The following is a 27,522-nucleotide window of genomic DNA, read 5'->3' on the forward strand; positions in this document are numbered from 1 at the left end:
AGCACCGTGGAAAATGAGGTCTTTTATTCTCCACTGGGAGAAGGGCTTTGCAGAGCCGAAGACACAGTTCAAGCCGGCCCCTGGGCAGGAATGCCCTGACTGCGGGGTGTGTGTGTGTGTGTGTGCGCACACGCGCGCGGGTTTGGGGTGGGCACGGTTGCTTCCTGGAGCTGGCCCCAGTGTTTACACTGCCAGAGCCAGGCCAATCCTGTTGTTTTCTCGGTCGAAGACGGTGAAATACAACCTCAGGAAGACATCGCCCAGGATCCAGGAGTCTGAGACCAACAAGCTGTCTCCGCTCTCGTCAAAGCCGCTGTAGCAGGTGCCCTGAGGACCCTGGAGGAGACAGAAACACTCACCAGTCAGCAGTGGCGGAAGTGGGGTGCCCACGCAGGAACCAGAACTGTCTGCAGCTCTCACTGTCCGCCGGGTCTTTCCTTCTGACTCGCGCCGGCCATTGCCTCTGCAAAGTATGCCTTCCCTTCTCCCCTCGCCCCTACCGGCTCCTTCCGACTGAGCTCAGCCCCTGCAGGCAGCCTTCCCGGGGACCCACGCTGGCCTTCCCTGGCCACTCAGCGGCATCTGCAGTGACGCGGCTTGGCCTCCAGGGGGGCTCTTCCTCCCGGCTGCTCCCCAGCCTTCCTGCAAGTCCCGGATCTGAGGACCGGCCCCGGGGTTGTGGGCTCCTCACCTCCTGGATGTAGGCACTGGCTGGCACCGGGTAGTCGATGCCGTTGATGGTGTAGACGATGTCGGGCAGGGTGTTGGCGGCATCACAGTCAACTACGTACTGTCAGAGAAAGCGAGGGAGAGGAGTTTGGCCCAGCCGACCCTTCTACGTGTGGGGAGCCCTAGGGCGACCCTGCCGCGTGACCCTTCACCTCGCCGCTGTAGGACCGGTTGGCGCCGATGATCATCTGGATGTTGAAGACAACGTGAGATGGGCCAATCAGCAGCGAGGTTCCTGTATCAATGATGGCCTGGCAGCCACCATCACAAGCAATGACCTCCCCGTTCATGGAGATGCTGGGAGGCAGGGGGACAAAGCAGACCGGAGGATGACTCTGCGGGCTCCCTTCGCTACCCCCCTCTCCCCGGCTTCTCCCGCACACCCCCTCAGCTCAGGCTTAATGGAGACTCAAGGGAACAGTTTGTAAAACTCGTTTTCCACGTGAGTCTTCCTGGAACCAGAGGCAACTTCTCGGTGGGTCAGAAACCACCATTAAGAGTAAGAATATGCTCGGGGCGCCTGGGTGGCGCAGTCGGTTAAGCGTCCGACTTCAGCCAGGTCACGATCTCGCGGTCCGTGAGTTCGAGCCCCGCGTCGGGCTCTGGGCTGATGGCTCAGAGCCTGGAGCCTGTTTCCGATTCTGTGTCTCCCTCTCTCTCTGCCCCTCCCCCGTTCATGCTCTGTCTCTCTCTGTCCCAAAAATAAATAAACGTTGAAAAAAATTAAAAAAAAAAAAAAAGAGTAAGAATATGCTGTCTCACCGTCTCCCCATGACCCCCTGCAAGGAAGGGAATGTACAGAAAAGGGGGGGGGGTCTCTGAGCTTCTGGCTCCAGCTCCCTGCTGACCCTGCTGACCTTCTGTGACTTCCTTCAGCTCTGCAACTGGACCAAACTCTCTTGGGCCTCAGGGCCTTTGCATACGCTGCGGCCCCTTTCTAGAACCACCCCAACTCCCTTGGGCTAATTTCTCCTCATCCTCCAGGTTCCAGCTTCAGGCAAGTCTTACGCCCACCCTCGGTCAGGTCTCCTCTCTGGGTCACCTTGGCATAGTTTCCCTCATTTCTGGCATGCATCAAAGGGAGTAATTCCTTATTTGTGTGACTTGTTTCCTGTACACCTGCCCTGTGAGATGGTGAGCTCTGGAAGAGCAAGTTCTATTCTCAGGGCCTCCCTCAAGAGACCAGGACTCAGCAGCTATTCAACATGTTTGCTGAATGAACGAACGAACGAACAAATGAAGAGGAAGCGAGCGAGGGACAACGAGAGACCCGTATTTGGTGCGTGGCTCATGATGGGGCCCCCACAGTGAAAATGGAGGTTCCCCTTGGCGGACGTCTCTCTGATCCCCTTTCCGTCTCAGCCTCCCCCACAGGAGGCGGGCGCAGACCTGCAGCCGCTGCTTCTTCCCCGAGAGAGTTCAGCTCCCCACGTCGGCGGGCCTCCCTTGCCCCTCGCTTCACACTCCAAGATCCGGGCCTGGGCCTTCTTCCCTGGCCAGGACCTCGCCAGGAGGCGTGGGGCTGTGAGGACCCATGGGCAGCGGGTGTCCGGGCACGTCTGCGTGCGTGTGCCCGCGTGGGCATCACTCGGGGCGGCGCTCTGAGGGCCGGGCCTACCTGTCCATGGGTAACTGCCAGTACAGCCGTTTGGACACCGGCACCCAGTTGAGGTCTCCGCTGTAGTAGGAGTGGTCCACACCGCCGAACATCACCACACTGCCCTCCGCGTCCTTTCTGAGGTGGGAGGGAGAAGGAAGGGCTCATCGTGAGTGAAAGATAACCGGGCCGGGGGGGGGGGGGGGAGGGTGTGGGATGCTTTTCTCAAGCTCAGCAGCACTGTCTGAGGGCTGTGTTTATCGTGGCTCACTTGTCCACACATCCTCTGCTCTCCGTCTTACAGACAGGGAGGTTGAGGCACGGAGAGGTTGAAGCCTGGCTGATGAAATGGTGAAGCCGGGTTCGAAGCCGGACAGTCCGGCTTCAGGGCTGGCTCTGACCATCCCCTGGGCCGACCCCCTTGAGCGATCGGAGCGCTCAGATAGGCGGTCGGAGGACGCGTCGGCCAGAGAGGTCTGGCCTGCCATCTTTCAGAAAATTGGAGCGCTCAGGCTCACCCGGGGTGTGGGCTACGGGCCCCGTGCTCGGTGAGGCCCCACATCTCCGCCATCCCTGTCTGGAAGTTCCCAATGCTTGTCAAACAGGGGCCCTCACGTTTTCGTTTTGTACTGTTCCTGCAAATTATGCAGCGGGGCCTGGGAGCACGCAAACAATATTAGTGAGGGAGGAAACTTCTCTGCCGACCCCTCTCCTTCCTTCCATAGCAAGTCTATGGGCCCATCTTGCTGCCTCTTCCGCCAACGTATATCCCGACTCGTGCTCTGTTCCCGCCCCGCCCCCCCCCCCCCCCAGCCTCCACCTCCCCGGACCAAGCCGCCACCCTCTCTCTCCTAAAGAGGCTGCTGTATGTAGCCTCTTCCCTGGCCTCCCTGCCTCCGCTCCACGGCATCATTCTCCGGGGCACCCCCAGGGTGAGCTTCCAAAATTGTAAATTGGATCATGTCTCTTCCACCTAACCCCTGCCAGAGGCCTCCGCTCCCCGTTCGAGCAAAACCCCAGGGGAGCCATGGGGCGCCTGGGGGGCTCAGTCGGTTAAACGTCCGACTTCGGCTCAGAGCATGATCTCTCGGTCGGGGGGTTCGAGCCCCACGTCGGGCTTTGTGCTGACAGCTCGGAGCCTGGGGCCTGCTTCAGAGTCTGCGTCTCCCTCTCTCTCTGCCCTTCCCCCACTTGTGCTCTGTCTCTCTCTCTCTCTCTCTCCCCCCCCCAAGAAAAAACCCAACCCAGGGGAGCCTTGTCCCTGCCTCTCTGCCAGACTTCCTTCCCACCTCCCTCCTCCCCCAGGGCTCCGGCCGCACCCGCTCCCTTGCTGGTGCTCGGGTGGTGCTCAGGTGCTCCTCTGCCTGGAACTTTGTCTCCCCGGCCCGGCTCTCTCCCATCTCAGAGGTCTCAGCTCAGAGAGGCCTTTGCCGTAGCCTGTCTGCAACCTCGCCCATTGCTGTCTGTTCTATCACCTTGTTTTGTTGCTGCCGTGGAACCAGTTACCATCCGGAGGTACTTTTTCCCTTTCTTTATGTACTTATTTCTTGGCTGCCTCCTTCGCCAGCCCATAGTAGGTGCTCAATCAATACATGTTGAATGAATCTTCTCCTTCGACTGGCTCTCGTACTCCTGAGGCTCAGAGGGGTTCAGCAGCTCTGGGGTTTGAACTCAGGCCCCCTAGAACCCACAGCCTCCACCATACTCTCTGTCCCCTACACACATCTGTGGGTCAAACTCAGCCTTGGGTGGAGAAGACACAGTCTGTCAGCAGGGTCCTTCACGAGTCTGGGCTTCTCCCCTGCCCCCACATCCCTCCCAGCCCCTCAACAGGTCAGGGGACTTCAGCTTTTCCCGCTACTGAGCCCGGAGACTGGAGACTGGAGATCTGACCTGACCACACACCATGGGGGAGAATCCTACAGGCTGAGATCGAGTCCTGCCGTCCGCAAGTACCTGCCTGGGCAACCTTGTGCAAAGCTCCTCTCTGAGCCTTGGTTTCCCCATCTGTCAGATGAGGGACTTAGACTGTGGGGGTCAGCAAAGCTCTCCCGTCAAGGGCCAGAGCATCATTATTTGAGGCTTCGCAGGCCGCACGGTATCTATTGCGATTGCTTGGTGTTGCCGTAGCAGAGCAATGGCAGCCACGGGCGGGACGGAAACAAATGAGCCTGGTTGTGTTCCAATAAAACTTTATTTACAAAAAGCAGATGGTGGGCCACCTACGGCCCCCAGGCCATTGTGTGCTGACCCCCGGACTAGGCTCTCTCTCAAGAAACGTTAGGGTCAAGTAGTCTACCATTTTTCGACAAAGGGCCGGTCCAGCCCGGACTTACTTGCTCAAGTAGAAGGCAAAGAGCTCCTGAGAAATGAGACCCTGCTTCCATAGGTTGTCGAAGACAGGGACGGTCCCTCTGAGGCTGAGGCTGGGGTAGGCCAGGCCCAGGATGCCGTCGAAAACTGCGTATTCCATGAACTTGCCGGGCTCCCTCAGGCTCAGGCCAAACGCCTGGGCCACGTCAGCGAGGCCCCCGAACTGCGGGAGAAGAGGGTGTTACCGGGGACGGATTTGGAACGTGGGGCTGGGCTGGGCGGATGTGGGCAGGGAGATACGACTAACACCACAGAGAGAGACCGAGGCGTGGCCGTGCCCTGGGCAGACCTCAGGTGGCCGCGACACGCCGGGACAGACACACGCGTTGTCTGCGTGGCGCTGGGGATTTTAACCCACACCTGCTCCCCCGTGACGCCATGACTTTGTCACAGGCGGGGAAACCGAGACTGGAAGCGGGACCAAACTGTTCCCACTTGAGGACAAAAGGAAGCGAGAGGAGGGTGGCCGTCTTATTGGCATTGCTATGACGCAGTGACAGAAATGGCGTGCGTCCCTCACAATTCATTGTGGATCCTGTGTCCGCCCAAGGGGTGTGTGTGTTCAGGTGCTTTGGAGGAGGCAGTCCAGGGTTTTTATTAGATTCTGGAAGGCCCCCGAGGGGAGGGACCCATTTATCAGGCCACTCCCACTCCTGTGGCCCCTGCTTTTTTGCCTGGGAGCCCAGGAGCTGTCGGCTGCACCCAGACCCCCCCCCCCCGTATCAGTTCCGCCCCCACCTCCCAAACACCCCCCACCTGTGTGAGCCCTGCGCTGCCTCCCAGTGGGAAAGGGACTCCCTGTCGTCTAGAATACCTCCCTAGGGACGCAGCCCCACAGGGCAGGCGGCCAGCTGCCGGGGGACTTTGGGAAAGACAGGTGCTCCCACCTGACCCCACATCTAGTCCTCTAAGCAGTCATCGCTCCCACGGCCGGCCTGCCGCAGCCTCCGGTTTCCACGTTACCCGAACGGTGTCGTAGGCCAGAAATCCTGACATCGTCCCGGAGCCGTACTGGAGGTGGATGGGCCGGCCCGAGATCCGGAAGGTGGAGGACCGCAGAGGGTTGAAGACGTTGTGATTAGCTGCAGACACAGGAGGTGAGCGTCCGTTAGTCTGCTGAGGACCGGGGACGGGGCGGTGGGGACGCGTGTCGGAAGGCTGCACTCACCGCAGGCAGGGCTAGAGCAGTAGACGGAGGGCACCCACAGGTCAGATGAGCCGGTGTCAAAGATGACCTTGAACTCCTGCGGGGGCGTTCCAATGCTGATGGTGCCAACGTAGGCCAGCTGCAGGGGCCGGGAAGGGGTGGTTACGGCAGGCCCTGGGCCTCCCTGACTCCCAGGGTGCCTGCCTCCACTGGGTGTCCCGGGTCTCCTGAAATCATCTACCTTACAGCCTCTGCTCAGGCCAGTGCCTCTGTTTGAAAAGCTCCTCAGTGTCCCCTGCAGCTCACTAAATCCTTTCCAGCCTTTCAAGGCCCAGCTTGAGTGCTTCCTCCTCCAGGCAGCCCACCTAGGCCAGCCCAGGCCACTTCCCCTAAACTCAAGAGGTATATCAACACCATGCGGCTGGCCCTTTTACTGGACCTTCATTTACTTTTTGTCTGTCTTCCAGGCTGGGCTATGCCTCCCTGGAGAAGAGACAGTAACTCTCTGTCAACAATAACAGTAACCTCACACACTGGGAGGCGCTCAATAACTTTTTTCCTGGTGTCATTCTTGGGGCTGTGGAGGCCGAACTTCCTCTGCCTGGGGTGTCGGGCTGGGTTCACAGTGGGCTTTGTCGTTTGATCCGATAGGGCTCGCCCTTCGAGTATAACTCAGTGCTTTGCTTAGTTCAGAAAGAACAAAATCCTGCAAGCCAAGCACCGTGGTTCACAGGTGCCCAACGATGTATCGTTGGCACTGAAATGGATGTTTATCTGCCCCCTTGTCACTGCTGGACCCGGTCACCACGGGCCAAGTGCTGAGGTTAGGAGTGCCTTCTCCCCTGGGAATGGGGTCCCCGCTCCCCAGCGCTTCTGCCTGCAGGAGCCCCAGCCCCAGCCCCCCTGCGCACACCTCCAGATGAACCCCAACGCTTGACCAGAGCCCTAGTGTGCTCTGTAGACTCTCCTCCCCCCTCCCCCCCCCCCCCCCCGCACTCACATCCAGGTAGTTCCTCATCGGTTCAAAATATATCCCCAGGTCCAGATTTACAGAGTCAACAAACTTGTAGGCCAGGTTGTAAGGATGGTTCTCCAGGAAATCCTTCAGCCTGTCTTTCTCCCTGAGGTTTTCTCGCATGGACTTGACCCTCGTCAGAGGGATTCTTGAAGCCAGCATTGGGAGAGAGACACAAATGAGAGACGGCAACGGCCTGCCCCGTGTTACCCGGCCCCCGCCAGATCTTCTGCTGCCTGTCACGCTATCGGGGGTTTTCCCAACATTTTTACGATGTCCTCTTACTATCAGGACAGGCCCCCCCCCCCCCCCCCAAACACGATGGAAAGACCGAGGCGATAAACTTAGGTTTGGATACAGGTTCTGTTGTGTAATCTGGGGTAAGCCATATGGCCGTTCTGTGCCTCACTTTTCCACCTGCAAAAAGGTGGAATGACAATAATCCCCCCCCCTGTCACGTAGCATGTTTGGGCGTTAAGCAAAAGGATGGCTAGGATGCACCTGACTGGTAGGAGGCCTCGACAGTGGCAGCCATCCCTGCTGCTACTGTCACCTTACTGTGTCTTTGTCAAAGAAGCTCCGGGAAGGAGGTGGAGCAGAAATCGTCGTCATCTTTTTACAGGGAGTGTGCGACTCGCCTGCGGTCACACTGCTTGTTAGAGGCAAACCTGGGCCTACAGGTAGCCCCCTTGATCTTTTTCCGGGGCTCAGCCAGAAGACAGGGGTTACAGAGGAAGTGAGGAGGTGGGGAATAAATTAGGGAAATGAAGAGGGTAGAGAAACAAGAAAGACTCAAAATGGAAAAAAATACAGTGTTTTGCATTCACAGAGACGTCCAAAGAGACAGAGACGAATAACAGAGACATAGACATGTGGAAATGGAGAGAGGGCAGAGAAGAGACCCAGAAACAAATGCAGGAGAAATGCTGTTCCTAGACAGAACCATGCCTGCGGTTGCACAGGTTGTACACTGAGCAATTCCAAGGAGCACCTTTTCACATAGCTCGTGTGACTGGCACCCCTGGAGCGGTACAACCCTGCAGGCCTGCCCCAAGACACCCGGGGCCCCAAAGTGCACATGGTAAGCTACTGATCAATAAAGGGAGACTTGAACTTTAAGACAGTCTGGGAATGATTAGATTCTCTTCTCTACCCATGGATGGGCAGGAGAATAAGACGGCAAGAAAGAGCCCAGAAAGAGAGCTGATGCCACCTGCAGTCCCTGTACTTACGTGACTAAGCACTCTGAGAGGGCCACCAGCCCAAGGACCCAAAACCACTTCATGCTTTCTCCTCGGGTTCTGAGCATGCAGTGGCCGGCAAAAGTTGTTTGCTATATGTGCTCTGACCTGTCCTAGTTGTCCCCTTGAGGGCTGCTAAGTGGACCTGATAAGAAATACAAACCTCCCCGATAAGATCTTTAGCCCATCAGTGTTTGTGAAGAGGGGATTTAGAAAATTCACAGAATACATAGATTTCTGGTGTAATCTCTTCCTTGGGGCTTGGCTGGAAAAACAAAAAAACAAAAAACAAAAAGTCCAAACCACAAGATCTAACGAAGAGCGGGGACTTTTGCTGTCTTGGAGATAAAGGTGCTGCTAATAATGTGATAAAAACAAGTGCCAGGTGTTATGCTTGACTTTTCTGATTTCTGCAGTTCCCCCAAGGGTCCTGGAGATACATGCACTGGGAGCCTCATTTGGAGAGGAGATTGCTAGGGGGTCAAATGTACAGTGAAGACACTGAGGGACAGCACACTGCATACAAGTGACTTGAGGTGATGGGATGGCACAGACCAAGGGCACTTACGATGTCTCTCTGTTCCAGAGATTAGGCTAGAGCAATAGTATGATTGCACCATTAAAAAAAAATTTTTTTTAATGTTTATTTATTTTTGAGAGAGAGATTGAGAGAGAGAGAGACAGAGCATGAGCGGGGGAGAGGCAGAGAGAGTGGGAGACACAGAATCTGAAGGAGGCTCCAGGCTCTGAGCTGTGAGCCTAGAGCCTGACTCGGGGCTTGAACTCAGGAACCACGAGATCATGACCTGAGCCGAAGTCAGACGCTCAACCGACTGAGCCACCCAGGCGCCCCTGCACCATTTTAATATTAGGAGAAATGTGATGTGTGCATCCAAAAGAGATCTTATTCATAAACAAACATTTATTGAGGGCCCACCGTGTGCTGGGGTCTGGGCTGGATGCTAGAAAGAGTCAAATAAGACACAAGTGGTCCTTGTGTTCAGGAAGCTTGCCATCTAGGGCAGGGCTCACACGCTCAAGATCCAGGAGGTGAGGGAAACGAATGGAAGGGCTGGACGGGGCATCCCCTGCCCCACCACAAGGGGGCAGCCTCTACCCCGTTCCAACCAGCAGCTGCCACTTCTGGCTGATGATGCCAGCCTGGCCAAGTTTTCAAGAGAGGTCAGAAGCCTGGATATTTATGTGAAATCCTTACTTTCAAATGTGAGCAACTATTTTCTTAAAAACAAAACGACCCGCAAACATAGTGTGAGACAAGCCTCAAGCAACTGTGGGCTGTGGGCTGCACAGGTTTTTATTTCTAGCCAAGCGGTGGGAGGAGAGCACAGACTGAAGGGGTGTTCAGTTCACGTTGGTTGAACGAATAAGAGACTGAATGCATCCTCGCCATATTAGTTGTCTTTGCCTTTTCAAAAATTGATGTATTTAAATTCAAGTTAGTTAACATACCGTGTAGTATCGGTTTCAGGAGCAGAACCCAGGGATTCATCACTTCCATGCACCCAGTGCTCATCCCAACAGGGGCCCTCCTTAGTGCCCATCACCCATTTAGCCCACCCCCCACTCACTGCCCCTCCAGCAACCCTCAGTTGGTTCTCTGTCTTTAAGAGTCTCTTATGGTTGGCCCCCCTCTCTGTTTTTATCTTATTTTTCCTTCCCTTCCCCTGTGTTTATCTGTTGAGTTTCTTAAATTCCACATATGGGTGAAATCATATGACATCTGTCTTTCTCTGACTTAATTCACTTAGTATAATACAGTCCGGTTCCATCCATGTTGTTGCAAATGGCAAGATTTTATTCTTTTTGATCGCTGAGTAGTATTCCATTGTATCACATCTTTTAATCCCTTCATCAGTCAACGGACACTTGGGCTCTTTCTATACCTTGGATATTGTTGATAGAGCGGCTATAAACATTGGGGTGCGTGCGTCCCTCCCAATCAGCATTTTTATATCTTTTGGAATACCTAGCATTTGTAAAGAAGGACCACCAGGGTCAGATGAGCCAACAAACTTACCAGTAACCTCTGTTTGCTGAGCACGTGACTTAATTTCCCAAGAGGATTCATGCCTTGAAACATTTTGTCTGCCAAGCCAACACACAAAGGAATAATTAAGTTTTAAGTTTGTCAATCAAAGAAAGCAAAAAAAAAAAAAAAAAAAAAAAGCTTCTGCTTAGCTTGAGATGAACAGGGCTGCCCAATTAAACTGGTGTTATTCCAGCCAAAGAGAAGGGAATGGAATTTTCCAGCTCCTGTAGGACTGCCAGGACGCTGGTGTTGGTTCCTCTGTGAGATCTGTCCAGGACTGACCCTTGAGTAGAACAGTGGGATGCTGGCCTGGTCCCCAGGCTTGGATAGTAGATGGAGCGGGGGCCCCTTTTTAATTTAAAAAAATTTTTAAAATGTTTATTTAATTTTGAGAGAGAGAGGGAGACACAGAATCCAAAGCAGGCTCCAGGCTCCGAGCTGTCAGCACAGAGCCCGAAGCGGAGCTCGAACCGACGAACCGTGAGATCGTGAGATCGTGACCTGAGCCGAAGTGGGGCGCTTTACCTACTGAGCCCCCCAGGCGCCCCGACACATGCCCCTTTTTAATGTAGCGATTCTACTTCTAGGACTCTCACCCAAAGATACATTGGCAAAAAGCCTTTTACAGGCTTTTTCAAACTGTTAATTCAACCGAGTAAAATTTAAAGATCTAATTGGCTATATAATTCATGGATCGGGCAGCGTCCTGTCTAAGCAAAGAGAGGGGAGCCCCTGAGGAGCTGTATGAAATGGAGACTTTTCCTACAAGTCAGGTGGGGCGAGAAAATTACCAGCAAAAGAAAAAGATTGTGCGAGGCAAGCCTGCTTTCCCTCGAGGGGAAACTAAGGGGTCTTATCATGAAGATCACCTTACTTTCCTTTAGGGGATCCAGAGGGCCCATCAGAGAATTCCTGACTGACCGGTTAAGACCACATTTCTGGGGGAGGTTGAAACTGCAGTGAGATTATGTGTTAAGCCTCCACTGGGGACTTGGCCTACGTGATGCCCTTGGGGCCCGTGATTTTGTTTTTTTAAGGAAGATGTACTCATAAGCTACATGCACTATTTGCAAAAGCAAAAAATTAGCAGCACTCCCAAAGTGACGGTCAAGGGGAGCGTGGATACGAGCTGCAAGGTGGCCGCACAATGGGGTATAATGCAGATGGAAAAAAGAAAGGGATGGGTGAAATCTCAAGGGTATATTGTTTGTTTAAAAAAAAAAAAAGACAGGGTAGAACAGAACACAGAACAGTATTTGTAGCTTGCTGCTTTTATATATGCCTACTTTTACTAAGCATCCGTGGAAGAAGAAACTCAAAACTAACGAGCACAGTTACTAATAGGGAAAGGCAGGGTCAGAAGCGACATTTTTTCTTGTTCTCTTGTGTGGCTTTGCAACCATGTACATGTTCCACAGAATCCCTCACCCGAAAAGACGTCCCCCCGCATGGAGGATAAACTGTGGCAAATGAACACAACGGTCCTCAAGTTGGTGACAGCTTGAATTGGAAGTCTCAGTTGGTACCAATTAATTATTTTTCTTTCTCTAACTAAATATGTACAGTGGACCTGTGAATAATGTGGGGTTTAGGGGCGCTGACCCCCTCTCCCCAGGCTGTCGAAAACCCACATATAACTTCTGACTCCCCTAAAACTTCACTACGAATAGCCTACTGTTGACCAGAAGCCTCACGGGGAACATAAACAGCTGATTCACACATGTTTTGTACGTTATACGTATTATATCCTGTATTCTTAGGATACAGTAAGCTCCAGGAAAGAATGTGTTACTAAGAAGATCATAAGGGAGAGAAAATATACTTGCAGTCCTGCACCGTATGTATTGGAAAGACTCCAATGGAGTTTAAGTGGACCCGTGTGGTTCAAACCCGTGTTGTTCAAGGATCAGCCGTATTTCCCGGCTCTGGCAGGTGAAAAGCCTGGGAGCAGGTGATAACCTGATAGTGGAGACTGTCCTGGGGCCCAGCCTGTGGCCTCCAGATACCATTTACTACTTATTAGAGGATCAGGGATTCTTGAAGAGATGGCCGATTCCAGGGCTGGGCCAAGAAATGCACAGGGTGAGCCTAGGATTGTCTCAAAGGTCCAGAAGGTTGGGAGCCTCCAAAGATCACCGAAACCCTGTCCAACGGTTCAGGAATCAATAGGAAGAGGCTTCCGCTGGCCAAAAGTGGGATGCTTTATGCAGCGCCTCAACTTGATCAAAACAAATCAAATATACAAAAATTCATGAGTTCCGTAGGATATTATACGGCATCTAATTTGTCACCACGGGGCATTGCTAGGGCACCGACTCGTTAGTCTGATCATTGATGGAGAAAGGGAAATAATCATCGATATTTACGCTATTTTTGTCGGAGTGAAGTATATTTCAGGTAACTATAAATAATTGGCAAAGGCAAGTTCTTCTTTACTGAAGCATCCTAGAAATTAAATTCAGAAGGAATGGTAGAGTGAAGAAATCGCTGCTTTGCAGCCCCTAATAAAACAATGGATCTGGGGGAAGCATACAAAGGGGAGACACTATTATTTATTCGAAGTCTTAAGAGACAACAACCAAATGCAATGCATGTGTACGTCCTTTCTATCCTGATCCCGAATTCAAATCAGTAAACCGTTGAAAGGCATTGTGAGAGGGGCGCCTGGGTGGCTCAGTCGGTCAAGCGTTCAACTCTTGATTTTGACTCAGGTCGTGATCTCACGGTTTGTGAGTTCAAGTCCCACATCCGGCTCTGTGCTGACAACACGGAGCCTGCTTGGGATGCTCTCTCTCCCTCGCTCTCCGCCCCTCCCTCACTCAGGCTTGTGGGCTCTCTCTCAAAATGAATAAGCTTTAAAAAAATTGTTGAAAAAAGGCATTTTGAGAGTACGAGGGAAATTCGAGCATGGACTGGACATTAGACGATATGAAAGTTATTGGTACTTTGGTTTGGGATAAAACAGCATTGTGGTTATATATATTTAAAAAATCTTGGGGTGCCTGGGTGGCTCAGTCCGTTAAGCGTCCGACTTTGGCTCAGGTCGTGATCTCGTGGTCCGTGAGTTCGAGCCCCGCGTCGGGCTCTGAGCTGACAGCTCAGAGCCTGGAGCCTGTTTCAGATTCTGTGTCTCCCTCTCTCTGACCCTCCCCCATTCATGCTCTGTCTCTCTGAGTCTCAAAAATAAATAAACGTTAAAAAAAAATTAAAAAAAATCCTTACCTCTTAGAGATGTACAATAGTCTTAAAGTGAAATGGTAATCTGTGCCTTAAAATACACCAGCAAAAATGAATGAATAACCAAAAATTTTAAAACGAGGGTCTAGATAAAACAAAGATGTGTGTAATTGCCATGGGCTGAATTGTGACCCCCTCCCTGTCCCTCAAATTCCCATGTTGGAGCCTAATGCCCAACATGATGGTATTTGGAGGGGGGCTGGTGGGGAGGGAGGGAGGTTTATTTTTTTAATTTTTTTTCAAACAGTTTTTTTAAAGGTTACTTTTATTTGAGAGAGAGATAGAGAGCAAGCAGGGGAGGGACAGAGAGAGGGGGACAGAATCCCAAGCAGGGTCCGCTCAGTCAGCTAAGCATCTGACTCTTGATTTGGGCTTAGGTCATGCTCTCACGGTTTGTGAATTGGAGCCCTGTGGCGGGCTCTGTGCTGACCGTCTGGAGCCTGCTGGGGACTCTCTCTCTCTCTCTCTGTCCCTCTCTCTCCTGCTCCCTGGCTCACGCTGTCTCTCTCCAAATAAATTAATTAATTAAAAAAAAATTAAAAAACAACCAACCCCCCCACACAACCCTCACATTTTGAGGTTTCTGCCTTTAGTGTTACCCCGATGGACCCAAGAAGAGCAGACTTGAGCCGGCCCCCTCTGACTGGGTCACTGGGAGCTGCTTCTCCTTTAGCTCTTCCCCTGGGAACTGCCCCCCCACCCCCACCCCCACCCCGGGGCTGCCTGACCATCCAGCTGGAGATTCTGAGGAGCCACGACAAGGCCCGGATGTGGATGAGTGCATTTTTAGAAAAAACCAACCGGGCATTCCCCCCCCCCCCCCCCCCCCGCCCCGGACTCATCTTCAGTGCTGTCTGCAAGGTGAGGGACAGGCCTGGGTAGGGCGGGAGCCAAGGAGTGAGGCCGAGGGTGAGGGGGTGTGAAGCTTTGGAAGAGGAGGGAGGGCAGCTTGGGCAAGGCCCCGGAGGGACCGGGGTGTGGAAGAAGCCCCAGGCAAGGAATGGTACCTGCCCCTGGTCCAGCCCCAGCGGGTCTCCCCGTAAACATGCGGGAGGTGGCATCCTATCTGCCAGAATTCCGGCTCTGGATGTGGAGGTGACATAGAGCCATCCTCGCTGCTGGTGAGCCACGGGAAGGAGGCACAGCCCCAGCCAGCGGCCCCTCGATTGCTCCCTCGCTGGCGGCATCATCTCAAGCCGGACTGCAAAAGGGCAGGCCATGCAAAGCATTTAAAATATTATCTGATGGAGCTCTCCTTCCTGGCAGGTCTTGTACCCAGAGTCCTTTTATCGGTATTTATTCCTTTAGGAGAGATGATTCATCAGCCTAAGCTGGGGTTTCTGTTGAAGAAGCCGCAACCTTCCCCGTCGGTAACATCTGTGTTTTAACCACCTGATCTCAGCCCACAGATGCCGAGCGGCAGAATGTTCTGCCGGGCAAGGCCCAAAGGTCCTCCGGCTCAGGGGTGGCAGTTACAGCATGGCACCTGGTCTGCCCTTGCCCACCTGGAGTCCAGGGCAGACCCCGCCGGGCAGTCCTGGGCAACACGCAGCCCTCAGCCACTTGTCACGCTAACCGGCACTGGCGTGCGGTCTGGACCGTCTGCTGTCCTTGAAAAAGTCCAATCCCTTCATCCTCGAGATGAAGCAACTGGGGCCTGGGGAGTGCGACTCACCAAAGAAAAGCTAGCGAAGCGCTGGGACTCCAGACGTCTGGTCCTCAGGCTGGGAGGGCGCGGAGCGGGGACAGCTCAGAGAACGCTCAATGGCATCCACTGCCGTCGCCTCCGTGGGCGACTCTCGGAGGTCCTCGGCTGCCGGGGCCGAAGTCCTTCCCCTTTCTTCTCAAGTCTGGCCTGCTTCCGTCACCAGACCTGCCTCTGGGGGCAGCAGGAGGACGATGTTGGGAGCTGGCTCTCCTAGGTGCCGGGCACAGCGGGCACAGCCCCAGCTGGAGTGGCACCAGACGGCAGTCACACAGACAGCGTCTGACTCAGGCCGAGCCCCACGGCTCCCCTTCCTCGTTCATGCAATCCTGGGACTGCCTGGCACTGGCCTGAATTTAGAGCACTGAGCCTCCTCTGCTCAGCCTTTGGCAACTTAGAGCCGATGTCTTATTCGTTCTTTAGGGAACGCCTAGCCAAGTCAGGAGGCTCAGACAAGCCTGCATTCAAGGGGCTTGTCTATGCTCAAGAAAGACTTTGGGGGGCGCCTGGGTGGCTCAGTCGGTTGAGCGTCCGACTTCGGCTCAGGTCATGATCTCACGATTCGTGGGTTCGAGCCCTGCATCGGGATCTGTGCTGATGGCTTGGAGCGCGGAGCCTGCTTCAGATTCTGGGTCTCCCTCCATCTCTGCCCCTCCCCTGCTCGTGCTCTGTGTCTCTCTCTCTCTGTCGTGCTCTGTCTCTCTCTCTCTCTGTCTCAAAAATAAATAAACATTAAAAAAAAAGAAAAAGGACCTTGGAGCTTTGAAGGCCCTGATGGGGGATGAAACCACTCGCACTCTCTGGGGACTTTGCTGTGTGGATCCGGATGGAGGAAAAGGGCAGACCCATAAGGACAGGCTGGGCATTACCTGGATCTCAACTGCTTGCGGGTTGAGTTCCAGCGCCCGGGCCTCAGGGTCAGGGGCTGATGCCGATGCCCCACGGCCATCTTTGGAGAAGGAATGGAGGGACCAGATCGGCCGAGGGCACAGCCACCTCGGGCGGCCCCGCGATCACACAAGGGAAGATCAGACCAGAGCGTTTCCTTTCCTCTTGGCCCTATCGGTGTGCTGGAGGTTCCGCCCAGGAGGACAAGCAAACCGAGAGAGTCAGAGTCGCTGGTGGTAGCAGTGACATCCGCTGTGCCCCTGGAGATAACCAGCTTATCCACACGGCCCGAGGCCTGCAGCAAACTTCGCACTATCTCCCTGATCGTCCTGCCTCAGGACGCACGCAGCCTCGGAGGTGCTGGGGAGGAGGGTGATTGCTCATTGCTGGTAACTTGCAAGTGAGGTAGGTGATGAGGTCACGCTGGGCGACCTGTGGCCGAGGTGTCCCCTGTAGTGTGGAAGGAAGACAGGAGCTAGAAAAGCAGCCATTTATTGACTTTGGTTACCATGGGACTTTGCGATCGCGGTTCCGTTGTTTGGAATGTTCTTCTCCCAGGCCTTTGCATGGCTGTCTCCTTCTCCACGTTCAGCCACCACCTCAACCGTCCCTTCTTCGGCGAGACTTTCCCTGGCCGGTCCGGTTTCCCAGGCACAGAGCCTGACTCATTCAAGGGGCCCCAGAGACACCGGATACGTTTTGCCACGTGCTTTTCATGGATGCCCTGTGAGGCCGAGATTGTCCCCAGTTTACAAATGAGGAAACTGAGGCTCAGAAGAGTCAGGTACTCCCTTCAGGAGATACGGCTGGTGAGTAGGAGAGCCAAGATTTGAACCCAGATCCACCAGACTGCAAGTTCCATCTAGGACCTAAAGAGATCCTTATCACCAGAGATGGGACATTCAGCTCCAAGAAGACCATACATAAATAACCCTTGTTCATTTCTTCCTAATTTACTGCCCCGGCTCAAATTCCGTTTAGGATTCCTAACTGAAGCTCCCCAGGTTAAGTTTTTTTTTGTCCTGTTCATTCCTCACAGATTTATGGCCTCTTTGTCTAAAAGGTGTGAAAACTTGCCTTGAGATTTCTTTGGATCTCAATTTCATTATTGGGTTTCTGCGTGCTTGTAATAAAACTTTTGGTTTTTTTCTCCTGTTAATCTGCCTCATGTCAATTGAGTTCTTAGCCGGGCTCGAAGACCTTGAGGGTGGAGGAGAGTTTTTCCTTCCCTTCAGTGGCCTTGGGTGGAAAGTGAGGAAGGCTTCCTGGTGGGGGAACTGCATGGAGGGTGAATGGATGAGAAGATGGGCATAGGGAGCAGAGAACATCAAAGAAGGCATCACCAGCCTCCCAGTGAGCTCAAGGGATTGTCAGTCACCTGGCGAGGTGGAATTGCGAGGGTCATAGGCCCGAGTGACACATGCTATCAGTCAGAATAGACAGCAACAGGGGCGCCTGGGTGGCTCAGTTGGTTACGAGTCTAACTTTGGGTCAGGTCACGATCTCAGAGTCCGTGAGTTCGAGCCCCGTGTCGGGCTCTGTGCAGACAGCTCGGAGCCTGGAACCTGCTTTGGATTCTGTGTCTCCCTCTCTCTCTGCCCCTCCCCCGCTCACCCTCTGTCTCGCTCTCAAAAATAAATAAACGTTGAAAACATTTGTTTTAAATATTAAAAAAAAAAAAAAAAAAGAATGGACAGCAACAAGCAACGGCCACCTGAAAAATCATGTGTCTTTCTCGCTCTTCCTGTCTGTCCATTACAGGCCCTGTGACTGGAGATGTCACCCCTCTGGGACGCAGATGGTTGGAGACTTCGCCATCTGCAGTGCCACTGGTTGTCATGGTGAGGACAGGTGTCGGCTCGCACGGTGGCCGTCACAACGTTTGCCGGGAGTGACGTGCGCCACACCGCTCAAATTTCATTGGTCTGAACAAGTCACGTGGCCGCCCTGAATTTAAGGGACCACGGTGGAAGTGTAATCCAGCATGCATGTAGAATGAAGATTCGAAAAATCTGGAGGACAGCCCTAATAACACACGGGCTGACATGGGAAAGAGCAAAGACCAGGTCATGGGTGGGCCTTGAATGCCGTGTTCAGGAGCGTGGAATTTTTATCCTGTGTACGATGGGCAGCGCTGAGTAGGTGAGTTGATGTTGTTAGGCCGTGGAAAGCAAAGGAGTAAAAACGAACGGGAGGCTGGAACACGAAGAGGCTGCAAGAGAGGAAAGAGGGGGGCTGTGGAAACGGGTGGGGGCGGGCGTGTGGACAGGTCACTGGGGAGGGGCGTAGTGGGGGGTGATGGGAAAGAGGGAGAGGCCACAGACATCCTGGGGGGCTGTTTACCCTGGAGATTCCAGACTCCCGTGAGGCGGAAGGACCAACCTCAAATCTAAAAGGTTTTCTCAGAACCAAGCGAATTTTCACAGCAGAATGGGACAAAGTTTAAACTGTGGGGAAGGCAGATTTCGCTTGAGTTTTAGAACCACTTCTGTTATCAACTTCTCGTTGTCGCTTAAGCTATTTGCCAAGCACTTTGCACGGAAAGGATCTGGCGTAATATTTGGAAATGTGAATTTCCTTCCTGTTCTCGCGGGGGTAGGACAGGAGCTCTGCCCCGAAAGAACTCCCACCGCAGCCAAGTGTTTGGAAGTTAAATGAGAGCACCCAGCGGTGTGGGGGGCAGGGCGGACAGAGGAGCAAGTCCCAGGATGGAAAGGAGGAGGCAGTCATCTCTGGGGGACACGTGGGTGTCCCCCTGGGGGGCTGGTTCTCCTCCCGCTCAGCTCTGCGGGAAGGGGGCAGAATTTCTGATCGAAGGTAGGGGGGTGCCGAGGTCTGATTGCTGCGCATGTGGCCTTGAGAGGAGCTGGCGGGACCCCGTGGGACTGGCCCTCGTCCGGGGCGGGGGGGGGGGGGGGGGGGGGCCCTGTGTGACCTGCCCAGAGACAGAGGGCGAGCTGTGTTTCTGGACCCCACCCCCACTTTTTTCTGACACCACACGGGTGTGCGGATCTCACTGGATTCCATGGAGGGGGAGGAAGCGTGGCCTGGAAGGGAGAGAAGACCGAACTTGAGAAATCGAAGGATGTGTGAGACACTGTTTTACAAAATGAGGGGGAGCAGAGCACGGCGCCTGAGAACGCAATGCTGGAGCCAGAGGGACTCGGCTCACATGCGAGCGTGGCCTCGACGAGCTGTGTGACCTCGGACAAGTTATTTCCTCTTCCTGTGCGTCACGTTCACCATCCTTCATCACCAACGTGATGGGTTCATCACCAATCCTAACAGAGCCACATGCATGAATATGCATAGGTGCTTAGACCGTTGCCAGGTGCTGTGTATTACATAAAGTCGGTTATGTTCTTTGGATGCAGATCCATGCCGGTTACAGTGCCATATGTGGGGAGCCTGTCTGGGACTCGGGGGTTAAGAAGGAGCTGTCTCTTAGTGGAACGTCATGACTGAGGGGCCATCTGGTTCCATCCCTGGCTTTGCAGGGGCAGGAATCAAGGCCCAGAGAACAGAAAGGCCTTGGCCCAGGTCAGCCCAGACTGAAGTCACTGAGTGACAAAATGAATTGGAACTCAGAGGCGTTGTGAGGCCCACGCCTGAGGCCGGACTCAGACTCTCCCTAGCCGTGTGATGTTGGCTCTGGGACGGCCTGCCTGGGAGGATTAGGCTGCTTTGTGGGCCTCCGGGCCCAAGGCTGCCTGACCCCCTCTCTGGTGGGGTCTGCCTGGGGTCTGCTGCCTGGAGAAAAGGCTGTCCTTTTTTTTTTTTTTAAGTTTATGTATTCATTGTGAGAGGGGGTGGGCAGAGAGAGAGGGAGAGAGGGAGGGAGAGAGAGAATCCCAAGCAGGCTCCACACTGTCAGTGCGGAGCCCGATGTGAGGCCTGAGCTCCTGAACCGTGAGATCACGACCTGGGCCCAAATCAAGAGCCAGATGCTTAACCGACTGAGCCACCCAGGTGCCCCAAGAGGCTGCCCTTTTATTCTGTCACCAGCCGGTCCCGGTCCCGGGGCCCGGGGAGCCGTGTTTGACCTCCTGGGGCCTCATCGTGGCCCATCGGGTGGCCAGTGACGATGGAAGTATGAGCAGCTGTGACGGGACCCGAGGCTCACAGTTCTTGGGGGTCCCCAGCTGGAGACAGAGCCCAGCCTGTCTCACTGAGCACTTCCTCAGTGGCCATTCCCTTTCCCTGCTTCCTGCTCTTAAAATACTGGCGTGTGTGTGTGTGTGTGGGTGTGTAAGGAACAGAGTGTATAAATGAGTGAGTACGTCAGTGTGTATGAATGTGCGTATGGGGGAAGGTGGGGATTTAAATGCTGAGGTGATACACACTCCAGCTGACGGCTCCTCCCTGGTTCCCCAGAATGGCTCGCTCTAGAGTCTAGAAGGGGCTCTTCCCCTCGGTGGGATTCTTTTTTTATTCTTTTTAATTTTTTTCCTATTTATTTTGTTTATGTATTTATTTTTGAGAGAGAGAGAGAGAGAGAGAGTGTGCGAGTGAGTGCACAAGCAGGGGAGGGGCAGAGGGGGAGGGGAGACACAGAATCCCAAGCAGGCTCCAGGCTCCGAGATGTCAGCGCAGAGCCCGATGGGGGGCTCCGACCCACAAACTGTGAGATCACGACCTGAGCCGAAGTCAGATGCTCAACTGAGCCACCCAGGCGCCCCTGGGTTGGGCATTTTCTTTTTTTTTTTTTTTTTAATTAAAAAAAAAAATTTTTTTTTAATGTTTATTTATTATTGAGAGACAGAGAGAGACAGACCATGAGCATGGGAGGGGCAGAGAGAGGAGGAGACACAGAATCTGAAGCAGGCTCCAGGCTGTGAGCTGTCAGCACAGAGCCCGACGCGGGGCTCGAACTCACAAACTGCGAGATCATGACCTGACCCGAAGTCGGACGCTCAACTGACTGAGCCACCCAGCCGCCCCTGGGTTGGGCATTTTCGAGGTGAGACTTAACCTTTCAGAGTTCCCCGTGGGAACAGGCTTGTCCCTTCCCTGTCCTGCCTTCCCCTGGTCCTTCACTGGTTTCTCTGAGAGCAACTTTGAAAGAAATTCCTTATACATGACACCTCATCTTTGGGGCTACTTCTGGGGAGGCTGACCTAAGAAGACCTAAGACGATCTTCTTCAAGCAACCCACCAGGACCTTGACTTATTTAAGTTTCCCTCCTATGTGTTCCTAGAGCGCCCTGAAGTTTTCTCTGCCATGCGGCTTTGCCCTTTCTTGAATTTCTGATATCCCTGCTAGACCACATGTTCTGGAGGGCAGGGATCTCACATGTTCATAAGTCCATGGAAAGAGATATGGTTTCTATTCTTCACACTCTGTTGTCCAAGTAAGGCTAATGCAGGGGTTGGGTACTAGGTTACAGGCTCAACTTCCATAACCCAGGCCTACCTAACCAAGACTTAAATAAAATACAATTTCATTTCTCTCCGGTGCAGTGCTCCAGGTGGCTCCCCAGTGACGGGGACTCAAATTCTTTCTTGCTGCTGTGCCACCTTCAACACGTGATATTTACCTCTTGGTCTAATGTGGCTGCTCCAGCGCCTGTCATTACATCTGCATCCTGGCTAGCAGGAAGTAGACAAGGGGAAGCAGGACATGCCCTGTTCCTTAAAGGACACAGCCAGAAGTTGTAAATATTATTTCCACTCATATCTCACTGGCGAAATGAAGTCACAGGAGTCCTTTTAGGTGAAAGACAGGTTAGGAAATGTATGTCCTCTTTAGTCTTTTCGCCTAGGTGGCCCTAGACTCGGGGTTTGATCATTAAAGGAAGAAGGAGACAACATCCCTGTTAAGCCCTCCTGTTTCAGTGCAGATAAGCTGTTACACTGTGAAGACATACAACCCCCAGATCTCAGCGGGTCAACACAACTAAGATTTATTGCGCACTCAGATGTGACACGGGTTAGCAGGGGACCCTGCTCATCACGGTCATGCCCTCTTGATGCAAGGGAAGGGGATGCGTGGCAAACAGGACACTGCTTCGCGAAGGCTTCTACCTGGAAGTGACATATTGTGCACACCGCGGTGGGCAAAGAAAATTCCATAGTCATGGCAAACCTGGGGTGGGGGCTGGAGGCGGGGCGGTAATGTGACCTGGCTAGAATATTTATGACGAGCAATCATGGTCACCACCCTTCATTCACGTGCCTATACTTTACTCTTTTTTAGCTCTCCCCACCCTGCCCCTCAGCCTCTTTTGGCCAGTAGATACAGATTTGGATGAGATCGTATGAGAGGATATACGCTAGGCTGTTAATAAGTCAGGAAACCAAGGGCGAAAAAAGTGAAAAGAAAAAAAAATTCCCAAACCTTTAAGAAGGCATGTTTCTAATCACAATTTTGCATTGGCACAAGGGTGCATCAGTATATATATATTCGTATATATGTGGTTTCTGCCTAAATGTAACAAGATCATAAAGAAACTTGTAAAATGTAAATTCATTTACCAACCCCCACAGAATACTAATGAAGGTGTACTGTATTAATGGTAACCGGATCAGGTTTAAGTTTGGGTACACGTGGCGAGAAACCTAAAATAGCCGTAACAAGATAAAACTTGATTTTTTTTCCCCCTCCCACTCAAACCAGTCTGGAGGTAGGCCATCCAGAGTTTGAATGGTTTCCATTTCCTAGGACACCTCATGGTCCAACACAGCTAGAAGAATTCTAGCCGTCACATATGAAATCAAGGCAGCAGTTAAGAAGGTGGAAAGGCAAAAGGACTCACCTCCCAGCTGACTCCGCTCCTTTAAAGCAGGCTTCCAAGTAATTCCTCGCAATCCTTCTGCCTATTACACAAAGTCACCATCATAACTGGCAGCAAGGGCGGTTGGGAAATGCAGGGGTTTTGGTTGGTTGGTTTGTCCTTTTAGCTACTGGACACATTGCTGTACGATAAAATATACTCTATTTTATTTTAGACACTTTTTTTTTAAGTGTACTTACTTATTTTGAGAGAGAGAGAGAGAGAGAGAGGTAGTAAGGGGAGAGAGAGAGAACCCCAAGCAGGCTCCATGCTGTCAGCACGGAGCCTGACGCGGGGCTCGAACTCACAAACCGCGAGATCATGACCTGAGCCAAAACCAAGAGTCGGTTGGACCCTTTACCGAGTGGGCCGTCCAGGCACCCCTACTCTATTTTTTTTTTTAATTTTTTTTTTTCAACGTTTATTTATTTTTGGGACAGAGAGAGACAGAGCATGAACGGGGGAGGGGCAGAGAGAGAGGGAGACACAGAATCGGAAACAGGCTCCAGGCTCCGAGCCATCAGCCCAGAGCCTGACGCGGGGCTCGAGCTCACGGACCGCGAGATCGTGACCTGGCTGAAGTCGGACGCTCAACCGACTGCGCCACCCAGGCGCCCCTCCTACTCTATTTTTAAAGGAAAGCGAGAGGCAGGGTAACGCTGTAGGCAGCTACCAGCCCCTGCCTTGGAGACACGACTCCTTTCTGGGGGGTACAGCCGGATCTGCTGAGCACCGAGTGGACGCCAGGAGGAAGGAGCCCGAGTGAGAAACCAGCCAAACCAATCTGACTTGCAAGTCCAGGAAAAAAAAAAAAAAAAAAAAAGACGGAGTCTTCACCGAAGATCTCCTGAAGCCCGAATTGGGGATTATGCGTGCCAGGCGGCAAAGCTTCCTTCAAAAATTGCTTTTCCAACCGGGTCCCGAATCCTCGCCCCCACAATACCTCAGCCTCTCAAACACCTTCTTCGTCCGACCTCAAACTTGGACCTACCTGTTCCGCTTTCCTCACTTCTGCTTACATCACTTCTCCATCCAGTCAACCAGCATAACAAGATCCAAGTGGAGGAGCCCAACCAACCCACCCACCCTTGGTAGAAGGGGGTAGAGAGGAAACACAGGGAATATCTGGACTTGAATTTCATTTTTTTGTGCTGGATGAAGATCATCTGAAGGATGGAGATATCTTGGGGAAGAGAGATCTCCTGGTCCTCTCAAATTCCCACCAAAAATGTAACTTCCCCGAGGCTGGAGATGGTGTCTGTTCACCATTGTCTCTGTAGTGCTAATTCTTTTTAATGTTTGTTTGTTTGTTTGTTTCTTTCTTTCTTTCTTTTAATATGAAATTTATTGTCAGATTGGTTTCCATACAACACCCAGTGCTCATCCCAAAATATATTTATTTTTGAGACAGAGAGAGAGAGAGTAGGGGAGGGGTAGAGAGAGAGGGAGACACAGAATTCAAAGCAGACTCTGGGCTCCGAGCTGTCAGCACAGGGTCCAACGTGGGGCTCGAACTTGCAAACCGTGAGATCGTGACCTGAGCTGAAGTCGGACGCTTAACCGACTGAGCCACCCAGACCCCCCTGTGTCTTCAGTTCTTAGCAGTGAATGTATGTGGAATGACAGAATGGGAGAACAATACGGAGCTGTCTTCTCTTGCTCTCGCGCACTCTCTCTCTCTCTCTCTCCCTCTCTTTTGCATGTATCAGGCTCACTCTGAAATATGAATGAAATTGGATGTAACTGAGGCACGGTATAAGGGACATATGTGCCGGCGATAGGACACCAGGACCGAACGGGGTGGGCTTGAGCCTGGGGAAGCCGAAAAGAGCCAGAAGTGGAAAACAGGAGGAAACGAGGTAGGAAGAGCACCCTCTTCCAGGGCCACCTGCCTCAGATGACTCGCCACGTTTTCCTCCCTCCCTCCCTTTCTCCCTCCCTCCTTTGCTCTAATTCTCTATCTTTGCTAATTCAGCCATCCCCCCCCACCCCAAACCTGGATGACTTGGCAATGACCTACTTGATGGGGAAAGTATAGAGCAGTTTGTCATTTCCCCTGGATAGAATCATTGTGTCTGTCACATTCACAGGTTATTACCGTCATTGCTTCAGGAGTTTCTAGCATTCGCAGAAGATGATGTATAAAATAGTTCCTGCCCATCCTTACAGAAATTACTCTCCGGAGGGAGCGAACGGTCCATTACAGAAAAATGTAGCAAATGCTGAGAAAGGAAAGGGTGTGGGGTGTTTGAAGAACGTACAAGCGGGCACTTACCCAGCCTTGGGGGTACAAGAGGGGCTTTCCAGAAGTGGAGTCTAAAACCTGAAGGGCACGAGTGACAGCAAACCCGAAACGAGAGTGGCTTACCCAGGGTGGTCGATTTCCCTCTCCTGTGGAAGTCCAGACGTGAGTATCCAGCAGGGTCTCGACGCTCCATGGCATCAGGGCTCAGGGTCCTTCTGCTTTGTTGTGCCTCCAAGTGAGGCCTCCATTCCCCGGTCACCTCACAGCTCAAGATGGCTACTCTAGCTCCAGGCATCACGTCTGGATTTCACCTGCCAACACAGTACCAGTGGGTGAAAGGCTTGCTAAACAAACTCAAGCTAATTCATCCTAGTGTTTTCTAATTTTTTACCACCAAAGTAACATATGCACAAGATTAAAAACTATATAGCACAAAAGGCTTATGACACAAAGCGAAGGTCATCTGCCTCGGTCCTCCCGACCCCTCGGAAAACAGCGTCACCCCAGCTGTCTGACGGCGCTGTAAAGGGGAGCCACTCTGACATTGTGCTCACAGTGAGATGTTTGCAAAAACCAACCGTGGTATCCCTCACGCAAGTCAGTAGCTGAGACTGTCTTCCTCACCGTCCCTTCTGCCCTCTAGAGGTGATCACTGCGTGGTCACCTGGCCCAAGGGTCCTTAATCCATCTGCTACCTGGCAGCCCACGAGGTGGCAAGAAAGAGGAAGGAGGCTCTGCCCAATAGGGACAATGGCGATTACCATAGCCAATCAGATCCATTCTCTCTATAATTTGAAATCGAAGTTTTGAGACTCTCTGCTGAAAGGAATTTTGATATCCCAAAAGAAAGAACAGAGTCAAGTAAGGATGGGACCTTGAATACTGCTGTGCCTGGTGCTATCGAGCTCCTGGACTTTATAGTAATGTGACCCAATAATTCCCATTTTGCAGATGGTGGCCTAGAGTTGGATTTCTACCACTAGCAACGATGGTCTTAATTCCACACCTAATATGGTGGCCAATTTTGGATGGTACGGTTTCCTTGGTCTAAGAAGCTCTCCTCCTGGGATCCCTTTTTTTACAAAGCTGCAATCATGGACCCCGCTGAAAAGCCAGACAGGAAATGGGGTTCACCCCCAGGTCTGGTCGTTTAGTACACGGTGCCCAGGGAAGAGAGCACCAGCTAGCATCGGGGGCTTTTCTTCCCAGGTCATCGGTCTCGGGATTCTGGGCAAGTGAGGATGTATAAGGACGTCTGTCAAGCGCTACGCACACAGAATGGGCTACAAGTGCAATCTCGGGCCTTGGGAAACAGGTTACTTGGGAAACTACTCAAGAGTTGTTTTGAAAAACCCGCCAGTCAGTTCCAGACTGACAGGCACTGCTCTCTGCCAGGGACACAGGTCTGTGGTCACTCCCGGCCTGGAGCTGACTGATGTCACGGCCGTGGGCGTGTGGTTGGCTTGGGGGCCCCTTAGTCCGAGCTCAGACCACCTAAATCGTTCCCTAGGTGCTGGGATTCCACTCCTTTCTTCTCGGGCCCCTTTCGGCCGCTTAGAGCAGCCTGCCCAAGGCCAAGCCCGGTAAAACAGAAGAGCCCTGGTCTCGGCCACCAGAGGAACCGCGGGAAACCCGCGCAGGCGCACTCGCCCTGGGCGGCCGGGTCTCCGCCCAATGGGCGGTCCCCTTCCAGGGGCGGGGCGGAGGCCTGCGGGGGGCGGGGCCGGGCGTCCGCCGCTCGCGGGAGGGGTCTCGCGAGGACGCCCGTGGGTGTGGCCCGGGGTGGCTGAGCGTGTGTGTGTGTGTGTGTGCTGGGGAGGGGGGCGGGGTGGGGCGCTACCGTGGTGACTCGGGACCGTGGGTCTCCCAGCGTGGTGCGGGACAGCGGCGTGGACCCCGCTCCCAGCCCTGGACGTTGGAAGGGTGTCACATCCGGCGGGAGGGGGCGGGCCTGCGGGCCCCGGAAGTGTGGGCGCGGGCCGTGGTTTAACCCGCGGCGGCTGTGGCGGCGGCGGCGGCGGCGGCGGTGGCCGGGGCAGGTGAGCGGGACCCGGGGAGGGGCGAGGACGGGGAAAGGGGTGGCGCTGGCAGTGGCTCCCGGCGCGCCCCCGCCTGTCCGCCTCGTCCTGGCAGACGCCGGTGATTGGGCGCGAAGGGCGCGTGACTACCGCCGGCGCCCCTGCCCCTCGCAGCGGAAGGGAGGGAGGCCGGCGCCCCTGCCCCTTGCGCCCTCCCCTCCCTTCCCCCTGCGGTGGAGCGTCTGGCCCCGCCCCACCCCACCCCCTCACCGCCACCCTCCACCCCCCACCCGCATTCCATATTTGAGCATCTTGTTGGTCATAGTTCTAGTGACGTTGGAGTCCGTTTGCCCATTATACAGATGGGAAAGCAGGCCTCAGAGTGGGATCTGACTTGCCAGAGGTCGAACGGGAGGCCGGTGGCAGAGTAGGGTCGCAGTGATCCTGGTCTGTGACTCCCCGCCTGTGCCCTTTCCCCAGCGCAGGGAAAGAACCAGAGCTTTC

The 27,522-nt window shown here is 53.5% G+C and overlaps 1 protein-coding gene and 1 long non-coding RNA gene across 5 annotated transcripts; one reads left to right on the top strand and one right to left on the bottom strand.

Moving 5' to 3' along the window:
* LOC112851868 (pregnancy-associated glycoprotein-like) lies at window positions 1-27,222 on the bottom strand. 4 transcript variants are annotated; one of them, XM_086677260.1, is made up of 11 exons: window positions 26,841-27,222; window positions 25,124-25,311; window positions 22,738-22,897; window positions 6,847-7,009; window positions 5,868-5,985; window positions 5,663-5,781; window positions 4,663-4,862; window positions 2,348-2,464; window positions 882-1,026; window positions 692-790; window positions 1-336 (listed from the first exon to the last, which is right to left on the bottom strand). In XM_086677260.1, exons 4-11 carry the CDS (start codon window positions 6,982-6,984, stop codon window positions 184-186), a joined length of 1,089 nt encoding a protein of 362 aa, XP_086533386.1. In that variant the 5' UTR covers window positions 6,985-7,009; window positions 22,738-22,897; window positions 25,124-25,311; window positions 26,841-27,222; the 3' UTR covers window positions 1-183. The 4 variants fall into 4 exon arrangements, with proteins under 4 accessions (XP_086533386.1, XP_086533387.1, XP_086533388.1 ...); XM_086677261.1 differs by lacking the exons at window positions 22,738-22,897; window positions 25,124-25,311; window positions 26,841-27,222 and adding an exon at window positions 15,065-15,777; XM_086677262.1 differs by lacking the exons at window positions 22,738-22,897; window positions 25,124-25,311; window positions 26,841-27,222 and adding an exon at window positions 8,094-8,726.
* On the top strand, window positions 17,839-22,929 carry LOC147576430 (uncharacterized). The gene is made up of 2 exons (XR_015240791.1): window positions 17,839-18,124; window positions 22,644-22,929. It is a non-coding gene; the product is annotated as an uncharacterized LOC147576430 (long non-coding RNA).
* Window positions 27,223-27,522: the final 300 nt, after the last annotated feature.

This window comes from Puma concolor, chromosome D1 (assembly GCF_028749965.1).
Source record: "Puma concolor isolate L17-30 chromosome D1, mPumCon1.1.hap2, whole genome shotgun sequence".
NCBI classification, from domain to species: Eukaryota; Metazoa; Chordata; class Mammalia; order Carnivora; family Felidae; genus Puma; species Puma concolor.